At 40.6% G+C, this 12,256-nt stretch overlaps 2 protein-coding genes across 8 annotated transcripts in view; both read right to left on the bottom strand.

The window, feature by feature from the left end:
• Nucleotides 1–769: 769 nt before the first annotated feature.
• LOC124143590 lies at nucleotides 770–2,604 on the bottom strand. 2 transcript variants are annotated; one of them, XM_046512620.2, is made up of 2 exons: nucleotides 2,503–2,604; nucleotides 770–2,195 (listed from the first exon to the last, which is right to left on the bottom strand). In XM_046512620.2, exons 1-2 carry the CDS (start codon nucleotides 2,516–2,518, stop codon nucleotides 1,348–1,350), a joined length of 864 nt encoding a protein of 287 aa, XP_046368576.2. In that variant the 5' UTR covers nucleotides 2,519–2,604; the 3' UTR covers nucleotides 770–1,347. The 2 variants fall into 2 exon arrangements, with proteins under 2 accessions (XP_046368576.2, XP_048255210.1); XM_048399253.1 differs by lacking the exon at nucleotides 2,503–2,604 and adding an exon at nucleotides 2,356–2,496.
• A 2,833-nt stretch (nucleotides 2,605–5,437) lies between these two features.
• LOC124141106 (cysteine-rich secretory protein 2-like) overlaps nucleotides 5,438–12,256 on the bottom strand; it is a 28,310-nt gene continuing 21,491 nt past the window's right edge. For 2 of the 6 annotated variants that reach the window (XM_046509033.2, XM_046509042.2), the window contains 2 exons: nucleotides 6,591–6,727; nucleotides 5,438–5,543 (listed from right to left, as the gene is read on the bottom strand). In XM_046509033.2, the coding sequence (XP_046364989.2) occupies nucleotides 6,603–6,727 (125 nt within the window). In that variant the 3' untranslated portion in view covers nucleotides 5,438–5,543; nucleotides 6,591–6,602. Of the gene's footprint in view, nucleotides 5,544–6,539; nucleotides 6,728–7,603; nucleotides 10,429–10,728; nucleotides 10,747–10,981; nucleotides 11,102–12,256 lie in introns of those variants that run through there. The other 4 variants (XR_006862011.2, XM_046509013.2, XM_048400209.1 and 1 more) reach the window with 4 other exon arrangements.

Genomic DNA, 12,256 nt, shown 5'->3' with positions numbered 1-12,256 from the left:
TGCTTATAACGAACTAAAATGTGTGGTCCATTTGAGTTCGCTTTTACCGTAGTTTACTGTGTATTAGAAATATATTTATGACAGTCAAGGACATTTTGGCCACCCATAGATAATTTCACTAAATTTAAAACAATTTCATCCTCGATTATCTAGTGTTTTGTTAACCTCTTTTCAATATGATAAATAATATATAATAAAATGGAGATATATTACATTGGGGATCGAGGTTTATATTTGACAACAAATATTGTTTTTGAAGATTCAAATTGTTGGATATTCCTCCCATAGATTCAGTGAATTTATGAGGTTAAATGAGTGAGTATGGTTTTACACCGCTTACAGCAAATCCGGGTGGCCCAGTCCTCTAAGGCGCCGCAATTCGCTGTGCAAAGTTGCGTCCCTTGGGCACGCCAGTATCCTATTATTGTTGATTCGAATCCTGGTTCGCCCCGATTATGTTACTAGGTTTGTCAGCAGTTCAAAGCCGCCAGTGAAGATCCGGGTCAGAATAGGTCTTCAGCAACCCATGCTTGCCGTAAAAGGCGACTTTGCTTGTCGAAAGAGGCGACTAACGGGATTGGGTGGCCATGCTCGCTGACTTGGTTGATGCATGTCATCGTATCCCAATTGCATGCATCGATGCTCGTTATATCAATCCCTGGACTGTCTGATCCAGACTCGATAATTCCAGACCGCCGTCAAACAGGTAGAATACTGCTCAGTGAGGCGTTAAACAAAATTCGAACAAACTTCAAGAAGCACAATCACAACCAGTCAATCAACGTGAGATGTGACTTTTTATTCTTTCTGATATGACCTCGTCTTATAATGCATAATCATGATCAATTCAACCAACTGCGATTAGTACCATCCGCGATTATCTAGTATATTATATCAATTGTTTTATAGACATTACTTAGAAGTTGACTGATGACAAAGTAGACACAATTTATGGACAACAACTTCTTTATACTGTAAAGGCGACGTTTCGGTATAGATCCTTGTACCGTTGTCAAACAAGACTATACCGAAACGTCGCCTTTACAGTATTAAAGAAGTCGTTATCCAAAAATTGTGTCTACTTCGGATATTATATCAGCATTCTAGTAAGCAAACTGCCCTTGGAACAGGAAGTGACGTCGATATCTTTAACAGGATGTCTCTCGCTCACGGAACCAATTTGATTGGAATCACGTCACGAACAGAGCTGAAAACGGAGGGTATTTTTCATAATAGAATGGACATAAGACACGTCTGATAATCGGTCATGTACAATCTCATTTAAATAATGAACTTACAATGACGAGTCGCGCCCATGTATGTTGAACGAATACGTATTATAACATTTCAGTACAAGTCCGATGTGGGCGGTATCCACCCTGTCGTGTTGACAGTATTCACTCTTTGTCTTCCAGTATTCCTGATGTATGTGCAGTGGATATGGTAAACGAATACGACCTTACAAGGGTTAAGAACACGGTAGCTCAGAACATTCTGGAACACCCACGTAATCACCAAGTCAATGCCCCACGCCATCGTGTCTGTCGACAGGGAGTCAATGGCGGATGCTGTTAGACGTCCTTGCGGGACAAAAATATATGTGTCATGAGATCCGACAAATTTTCGTCCCTCGTCACAGAAGTCACCTGACATGTCACATGACTCTTCTAGTCTGCCGTGACGAGTCAATGCATACATTAACCTCTCCGATTTCAATCTTTCAAAGTCAATGAGGTCAAATCCTCGTTCTGGGTAAACGTCTGCTTGGGTCACCATCACCAATCGACCTTTAAGATTCTCAAATGCAAATCGGAAAGTCGAAAGCGCTTGCCTGGTGTTTTGTAAATAGTGGAAAAACAGTTTCTGTTGGATAGTAACACTTGAAAGTTTCTTATTAACATGATCAGGCAGTAAATCTTGGTCGTAAAGAAGGTGGACTTCATGTATGTGCGGATGTATCAAGGTTCTGGAAAGGCCTGTAATATATTCCTCCGCTCGAGCCTCCTTCTGACTGTGACTGAGGGTGGAGTACCCAGGGCTGTTCCACGATGGGTCTAGCAAGTATGGAAATGTAAGAACAACAGAAATCCGTTGGTTATCTGTGGCCTTCTTTGATACTGTAATCCTGTAGTGTAGGAAGAGCAGTGTGCATACTGCTGATATGGCCAAACCAAACATCAGAAATCCAGCCCTTCCTGAAACAAGAGTGAGTGAGTGAGTATGGTTTTACACCACTTTTAGCAATATTCCAGCAATATCACGGCGGGGGACACTAGAAAAGGGCTTTACACATTGGACAATAAAATGGTTCAACATTCTAAAAACATTGAAAAGGTGGATATTCCAAAAACATACTTTATCATATTATAAGACCAGATTACAACACGGGACGCATTGCGGGGCGTGAAATTAGTCTCCAATGTGCAGTAATGCCTCGAACGATTGCACATGTAATTGTTCGTTACAGTTGTACAGTGTTCAAATAACCTTAAAACGTTATACCTTTGAAAAGACGCATCTTAACCTCCAACACAGAAGCTGAACGTGCGGCACGTGAATGCTATTTTGCACATGCAACACGCAGACGCAGTCCATCCATGACAGTTCTTTTCATTCTCGGACTTTGTTCAGACAACTATGATATATACTACTCAAAACAAGTTAAGAAAGGTGTTGCAATAACCAACCAGGAATGAAAGATTAACTACGGTCGAGTGAAAAAATAATCGGAATGTTTTAAAAACTTCCTAAGTGTAATAGATATATATTACATAAAGATCCGGGGTAGAACAGGTCTTCAGCAACCCATGCTTGCGTAAGAGGCGACTAACAGGATCAGGTGGTCAGGCTCGGTGTCATCGTATCCCAAATGCGTGGATTGATGCTCATGATGTCGATCATTGGATTGTCTGGTCTGGTGTGTGTGTGCTCAAAAGCACAGTCGCAATTAATGAAATTTTTAATAATGTGACATTGACCAGACAAGACATCTAAGATATGGTCATCTGTACACTTAATGGAGAGATAGAACTAAATGTGTCAAAGGGCAGTTTTTAGAGGTTTGCCGAAGCCTTTTTCTGCTATTTGAGCATCATACCGCGCAAAAGAGGGTCAAAAGAGGGTACTAGCGCTCGGCAGTAAGGGGCTAAAACAAGGACTGGTCGGCTAAGTGGGGTATTCATGTTAACTGCGGCATGGTAAATCAGTGGGCCAGCACTAAAAAATCGGCACACACACACGAACGAACGCACGCACGCACGTCACTCTTGAATATCCGCGTTAGAATAGGTCTTCGGTAAACCATGCTTGTCGTAAGAGGCGACTAACGGGATCGGGTGGTCAGGCTCGCTGACTTATTTGATGCTTTTCATCGTATCCCAATTTCGGGGATCGATGCTCATGATATCACTCACTGGATTGGCTGGTCCAGACTCGATTATTTACAGACCGCCGTCACATAGCTGGAATAGTGTGCGGTGCGGTGCGGTGTTAAAAAAACATACAAAAACAACCAAAACACGTGCATACACGTCACTATATAAATGCAATAAACGTCAAACCCAATTTCACCTCTAGATTTAGATAAAAACAGTACAGACATATGATACAAATTTCGTCCTGGATTTGCTCACACTTAGATTTTCTCTTGGATTTCGGACCGCCTCCGTGGTCTAGTGGTAGATTGTCCGCCCGGAGAGCGGAAGGTCCGGGGTTCGATCCCCGGCCGCGTCATACCAAAAGACGTTAAAAGATGGTACTTGGTGTTACCCTGTCTGGCGCTCGGCATTAAGGGGCTAAAACAAGGACTGGTCGGCTCGGAGTCAGTATACTGTGTCTGAGTGGGGTCTTCGTTAAACTGCGGCATGGTATCTCAGTGGGCTAGCACTAGTCCGGACTAGTACAAGCAGCCACACAAACACACACACGTACATGCACGTCGCTATATAAGTGAAATGATTAAACCCCATTTCACCTCACCCCTTGGATTTTGACAGATCAGGTTTTTTTCACTCACGTGAACCATATTAGATGTGCATTTGATCACGTCTTTCAAGTGACGGACAGAAAACAAACCGTTCCCATGCCTATATTTACACATTATGTGGCTTTTTCCAGTGAACAAAAAAGATCCTTCTAGTATCTCGTCTTTAAAGTGTTTCAACAGTAAATGCCTTGTTCGCAACCATCCGCTTTTAACGTTTTTTTGTGTGCGAACCTTCACTGAAATGCTCCATTAACAGACTATACTTTATTGGGATCAATATGTTTTTTGATATTGTATTGTTTTGAACAAGATCAGTAAACAGGATCCGTAAACTTATTTTACATAACGGAGCGTAATAAGGCCTGTTTTTCACAGACTGGTTCCCTGGGTATGCTGCGCTGGCGCTACACTGAGCGCCAGCGCAGCATACCCAGGAAACCAGGCTGTGTTTTTCCCTGTTTGGTCAGCAGGAAAAGAAGACATGTCAGAGTTGATGGTCACACAATGACCGGTTGAGTCCTTAGCAATGTCAGGGCCCGATGGACGTGGGTTCGAAAGCACTTCCTGGTGTTTTGTGAATAGAGGAACAATAGCTTCTGTTGGAAAGTAGCAATTGTAAGTTTCTTATTAACATGATCTTAGAATCCCATACCACTATCCCTGTGAGTAGTTTAGGTCCGAATAGCTCCCAATCACTGTTGCTTGTTGTATGTTGCGACTGGGATGAGGATGATATGGTCAGGCTCACAGACTAGAATCATAGTGAAGTGTTGTACCTCGAACCTGGTATTGATGGTTAATGATGCATTCAGTGACTGATTTGCATGTCTACATTCGGTACTTACATGCCACAGTGATATAGATAGTGAATATGTTTGGCTGTGGCGTTAAACAATATTCATTCATTCATTTACCTCAAATCGGGAAATATCGCCCCTTTCCGTAACAGCAAAGATTTTCTGTTTTCACCAGAAATGGCCGATCGTTTTCAGAATGTGATAGCCTCGTGGTTACAGCCTACCTTCGTCATACCGAAGGCCCGGGTTCGATTCCTGGGGTGATTTTGCTGGGAGTTTGCTGTAGTGAGTGAGTGAGTTGTGTTTAACGCCGCTTTTAACAGTATTCCAGTTATATCACGGCGTGTCAGCTTAATGTGGGAGGAAAGCCCGAAGTGATGCAGGTTTCAGACGTTTACCACTTCGGTGAAACCCAAGAGCACAGGTATGGTGCTGACAAACTTAGAAACACAATCGGGGCGAACCGGGATTCGAACCCACAATCATAGGTTTCTGGCGTGAACAAGGGACGCAACTCTACACAGCGAATGGCAGCGCCTTAGACGACTGTGCCTGCTTTACCCCCGGATTTTGCTGTAAGCGGTGTAAAACCATACTCACTCATTTAACCTAATAAATTCACTGAATCTATTTTGCTAAAACAAACACGTGCATGTTTAAGCTCAATCTCGTTTAATCTGTGAATTATCGACGGTACACATGTGAATATCATAACGAATTGTCTCAGAGTTGATATAGTTGATGAATCCAGTCCGATGCACCTGTGAAAACAAGGAAACAATCTTATAGAATGCAACATATTTATACAGCTGAAAACAAATCCTAATTCCAAAATTGGAACTGTTGCAAGTTATACTTAGCGGACATAAAATTCAACCTTGGCTGCGGAAATTACTCGATCTCGGTTTGTAAATCAGAGAGATGATTTTACGACCGCTTTATCGTGTATGAAAACTATTTTCGCATATTTCAGCTCACCAATAGACTATACGCGTTCAGCGTTAAGCTAAATGTCGCGCTGTCTAATCTGCAGTTTACATGAAAAAAAATACACTTATTTCCAAAATCAAGGAACACGCTTTCTGGCTTAGGTTGTCAATAAAGACTACAGCCCCCTCAACTTTACATCGTACGGATCATCTTCCGCTCCTGTTTGAGTGAGTGAGTGAGTTGGGTTTAACGCCGCTTTTAACAGTATTCCAGTTATATCGCGGCGTGTCAGCGTACTGTGGGAGGAAAGCCCGAAGTGAGGCAGGTCTCAGATGTTTACCACTTCGGTAAAACCACCGAGCACGGTATGGTGCTGACAAACCTAGAAACATAATCGGGGCGAACCGGGATTCGAACCCACAATCATAGGTTTCTGGCGTGAACAAGGGACGCAACTCTGCACAGCGAATCGCGGCGCCTTAGACGACTAGGCCCTCCGCCCCCCCCCCCCCCCCCCCCCCGATACCTCTCTCTCTCTCTCTCCTGTTTGAACATCTACCAGCTCTTTAGGATAACTTTTGAATAATCACACACCCATTAGCACCAGTTCTGTCCCGGAGAAAGTCATAATAACAATGATGTATTGCCTCTCAAATCTCAGTCCCGGGTTCGACAAATAGCCCTGGTAAAACATACTTGTTTCATACAAGAGGCGACTTAATAGGATCTCATATTTACAAAGGTTTTATTCTGGGCAAGACTCGATGAGTTCCAGGCCTCCTTGATATAGTGGATTAATGTCGTCGGCTTAAACAACATTCACTCACTCATTCCCCCAAATCTCAAACCAGTGACTGGTAATGGCATCAGACTCTTACTGTGTCAGGTGTTCAACAAGTTTTGCACGACTTCTTGCATTTCTTGGACATGTAGCGCGGGTTGTTTTTGCATTCCCCTGACTTGGCCCATCTGGCGCAACTGTTGTTCTCGTCTCTACAGCTAGAGTTACTCCCTCCTGAAATAGAAACATCACACACATGACTATGTAATACCTATACTCATAATGACTAATATTTACCCAAACTCCAGCTCTCCCTAACAATCACCATTTTTAGCCGACTTGTCAAACTTCTAAATGTCTCATTACAAATATCAAAGGCAGGGGAAATATCGCCGTATAATTTCACCTACAAATGTGATTTATTACCGGTCAAATTCTGGTCAAAATCATATCTTGTGCTAGCAGGTTTTATATTTGGCATCATCCAAATAGGTCAAACATATATAATTGTGTACATTGATTGCTTTGAATCATCACACATTACCAGAAGTGTTTTGCAATTTTTAAACTATGTATACTTACCGAACATTTGATCATTTTATGTAAAACATGCACTTTACAAAAATGGTTTTCACATAAACGCCCCAGCACACATTGCATGACAGGGTCAATACTGGCATCACAATGGCTCATGCGCTGCCAGTAACGGCATGATTAAAACGGTACTGGACATCACTACCGTCCCAGTACATCAGATGTGGCAATGAGCTGGTGCTGGTTAGCCCGCGCCGGCCCAGAATTGCCATATGGCCATAGTGATAATACACGCAGTATAACCATAACAGTCCCAATGCTGGCTTGGAACAAGTGGGTCACTTCCGGTTACCGTCAAAAAAGATAATTCACTGAGCCGGTTCCGGCCTTATGTCGACTTTCTGCAAGTGTGCGACCCGTAAAGATCCGGGTAGAGACTTCAGCAACCCATGCTTGTTGTAAAAGGCGACTATGCTTGTCGTAAGAGGCGACTAATGGGAGCGGGTGGTCAGGCTCGCTGACTTGGTTGATGCATGTCATGGATCCCAATTGCCAGGATTGATATGCATGATGTCAATCACTGGATTGTCTGGTCCAGACTCGATTATTTACAGACCGCCGTCATATAGCTGGAATATTGCTGAGTGCGGCGTTAAACAACAAACAAACAGCAAGTGTGTCAATACTTGCTGTTACAGAACCAGTAATGGCTCATATACCGGGCAAGTACAGTCTCAATGCATTGTGGGGTGATTTGTCAACTTATGCCGTCTGCCACAGAGAGCCATGAAGCACACAAGGTAGACTATGAGTTTTGACAGTAAGTTGAATGAATGCTTGATTGGTTAAGTTCAACCTTATAATGCAACATCCAACAACGAGTGTTATGGATCAACTAAATTTTAAGACCATTACATGTTTGTTTGTTTGTGATTTAACGCCGCACTCAGCAATAATCCAGCTATATGACAGCGTCCTGTAAATAATAGACCAGATAATCCAGTGATCGATATTGTGAGCAAAGAACCACGCCGTCGGGTTACTATGACACGCTGTCAATCACGTCACCGAGCCTGACTACGTCATACCACAAGCATAGGTTGCTGGTGACCTATTCTAACCCGGAATCCCCACGTGGATCCATTAAATGATGGCCTACATAAGATAACAGATACATAAGATAACAAAAGAAAAAGACGCCTGCCACATCATACCAAAATACGTCAACAGACGGTTCCTTGATGTTACACTGCCTGTCGCTCGGCGTTAAGGGGATAATCGTTAAACCCCATTTAATCCCACCACGTCATTGCCTTAAAGGGACATGAGTTGCTCAGTGTTTGAAATTGCCGGAATGCGCAGTGCAGAGTTGCGTTCGAAACGTTTGGACTTTCGTGACATAGATGACACGCCTTGAATGAACGGACATATTTTTCACAGCAGCGTTAAACCAAATTCACTCACAATACCATAGAGTAAATTGAATTTTGCCCATCTTTACCCTTACAAATTAGGCTTTAATTTGATGGGGCTTGTACAAAATCTTAAATATTTGAAAATGCTGAAACAAAAACATAATCATTCAGAAAATAAAATTAATAATCTTACCTTTAACATAATAAACAAAGAAACATGACATGTTTTAATTATAACTAAACTTAAATATGTCTTGACATTTCAAAACAGTGAAATGATATCAAATAAGCTGAAAATATTATGAAAGAAGAAATGTGTTTCTGAATTATGGAAACAGGAAAACAGTGAAGCGTAATGCTATTGCGAAGACTATATATACTTTAATGCAGAACGTTCTTGTGGCTAAAACTGTGCTTATCTGGAGGGATAGAAAACAGTTGAGACAAATTCCTGGTCGGGCACCTGTTTCATAGTGATATGATGATGATACGACAGAGTGTTTCGTGTTTATGATGATCGAATGATTCATTCAGTGACTGCGATGAAGATGATGTATGGCTTCATTTGAATAAAACGATTATCTAACAATTACGTCGTCATTCGAAAATCGCGTCATATGGACATACTAATATGCTAATCGCGCGATATACAATTGATGATTAAAACATATCGCGTCATATGAGTATGATGAGCTACAGTTAGCGTTATATGCAAATTGCAATCCAGCAAAGGCGACAGATGAATATGATGATCCAACACTTGCGACATATTGTGATCCAACAATCGCGTCATATGAACTTGGTGGCTCAATAACCGTCACATGGATATGACAACACGAAAATGGCATCACCTGAATTTGGTGATCCAACAATCGCGGAAAATGCGCAGCTGTGATCGTTGAAATTGCGCAGCGCGACAAACAATGGTAACCAGTGGCGGATATTTTCGTTTGGGTAACGATTTAGAATATCATTTTTATTGTCCATTTTACGCTATTTCTGTTTGTAAAATTTGATTTTGATCAGGCATTTACGATTAAGCATGACCTAGAATATTAAAATCTGCAAAGATGCTATGTTCCGTTTGCTTGCCCTTTAACAACCATATGCTGGACCTAACAATCGACAGAAGGGCCAGAAAAGCCAATGCATTGAAATTTCACCCTCCATAAAAGATAGACCCAACATTATATCACTGACAATTGATTAGAATTTGTATAGATCATCAAATAGATCAAATCATTCACGAAGGAAATAATTGATATTTCATCTGATGTTCAACTGAATATTTTTGTTTTGCTTGACATATTTCACAAAAACCTCTCTAACATACCCTGTTCACACAACAACTATTTACTGTAGCGACTTAATAATATAACTCAGGTAATGTGTATCGAAAGTGCTGAAATAGCAATTGCTTGGTTCAACATTTCCGGCCAATTTCCAATTTGTTTCCACTGATCATCACTGTGCTTTACAGGAAGGATGAACAAACTATAACCTCACAAACAACAGAAATGCCAAGAAATAAAACAACAATCTACCGCCACCAGATTCCCTGCTAGGGGGACCACTGCCAGAAACACCCATGCCAACCCACTCATTATTTCCTCCAGCCATCGTCACCTTAAAGGAGGCCATCGAGTGATACCCAAAGGCTGGAGCTCTAATGTAACACGTGACCAAGTTACGTCACAAAGGAATTCCCTTTCTCTACAATACACAAGATTAACTTATTACTGAGTGTCTGTGATGAGTGTGTAGAAAATCCCGGTGACGCTGAAAATACCACGATAACGTAAACCCGATTGGGTATTGAGCAGCGTTTGAAATGAGTGCTCGATGGCTACCTTTTATGCACTTCACACGTACCCCTACATTCACACGATTTGCGACAATGCATTCTCATCCATTCTCCATTGTTTACACATTCTCCTCTGTCCGCCCACGATGGGCAACTGTCGTAATAGTCTACACAGTCTTCACCTGTTGATGGAATTCGTATATCATTGAGGAACCTTTAAAAAATACGTTTCTTTTGAAATCAAAGTTTCTCTTGTTAAAATGCATGGGTCTTTCCATCACTATTCATTCAGTCGTTTGCTATGTTATACAAAGAATTTCTCAATAACAAATACTTTCTTGTTTTGAATAAAATTATTTCGACGTTACAACTGTCTGATTAAATTAAAATAACTGATATAAATTATGGAAACACATTGTATATTAATAAAGGCGCGGCACATATTAAAAAAAATAAAAAAGGAGAAAAGATCAGATACGTACTGTCCCCAGACGAAGTATCTACAATAAAGATAACATCTTGTATAAGAGAACTATTCACAGAACGCAACTACAAAAGAACTACATAATGTTTACGACAATTCTCTAGAGGCGTTTCTAAGGCTCGGATCAGCTTACCACCAACCAAAATTTAATTTATATATAAAACGTAATTTTTGTTTGTTAAAATGCTATGCAAATGCTATATTTCAAATTCTATATATGTTTAGCTCATTTAGTTTGAGTTGTAGCTCACCTGCACACTGTCCGCACGATCTCTGACAGTATTTGTACATCCAGCCCGGGTTTCGATCACATTCACCGTATTCTGCCCACGAGCGGCAGTTACCGTGACTGTCATAACACGTGGTTTCATCTATAAGGATTTGGGGACATTAACTGGAGATATAAGACTTTCCTTTACGTTTTGTTTGAGAATTTGCGATCGCAGCATTGTTTTATATCATTAAAAACTTGCATTTTCTAAGACATTATTTTTACGGTGAGATTATTATAATTACAATTAATATGAAAATATTTGAGTTAAGGTTTGTTAAAAAGCAAATAAAATTGTAAATTCATCATCATGTATAATTATCATAGCTAGTCTTGATAATGACATAGAGATGTATCATTAATTCATATTGAAAGTAACGTCATCTTTGACATGAACATGTGATGTACATTGGAGAGAACACGATAGTCACCACCACCATGAGGGATACGAAGACAGGATAATTCCAAATTCAACCGAAAACTTCTATCAGACACCAGAAAAGGAACATTGACATACACATACTTGAATACCAGGGACTAAAACTACAAATCATACAACGAATAAATGCACATCCCAACAACCAACAACTTTTAGAACACCGCAAAAACAACTTTGAAATTTGAGATACATACAATCTTTACTATCTAAAACAAATAGAAATCATGTGTCATGAGTTGTTTTTAACGGCGTTTATATTACGTTAAACATTATCGTAGTCGATGGACGAGAATGACGTGAATATTACGTTAAACGTTATCGCAGTTGATGGATGAGAACGACGTTAATATTACGTTAAACATATATCGTAGTTGATGGAAGAGTATGGCGTGTATATAACGTTAAACGTTATGTTAGTTGATGGATGATGACGTTTATATTACGTTAAACATTATCGTAGTTGATGGATGAGAATGACGTTAATATTACGTTAAACATTATCGTAGTTGATGGATGAGAATGACGTTAATATTACGTTAAACATGATCGTAGTTGATGGATGAGAATGACGTTTATATTACGTTAAAAATTATCGTAGATGATGGAAGAGTATGGCGTTCACATTACGTTAAACATTATCGCAGTTGATGGACGAGAATGACGTTTATATTACGTTAAACATTATCGTAGTTGATGGACGAGAGTGACGTGTATATAACGTTAAACGTGATCACAGTTGACAGACGAGTATGGATGACAACATGCACGACTATAAGCGACATTGTATTTGCTATGCGTTATCATTACTCAATAGAT

The sequence above is a fragment of the Haliotis rufescens genome, unplaced genomic scaffold (assembly GCF_023055435.1).
Source record: "Haliotis rufescens isolate VD_foot unplaced genomic scaffold, xgHalRufe1.0.p SCAF_2, whole genome shotgun sequence".
Taxonomy (NCBI): Eukaryota; Metazoa; Mollusca; class Gastropoda; order Lepetellida; family Haliotidae; genus Haliotis; species Haliotis rufescens.
This window is presented reverse-complemented; position numbering and strand designations above follow the sequence as displayed.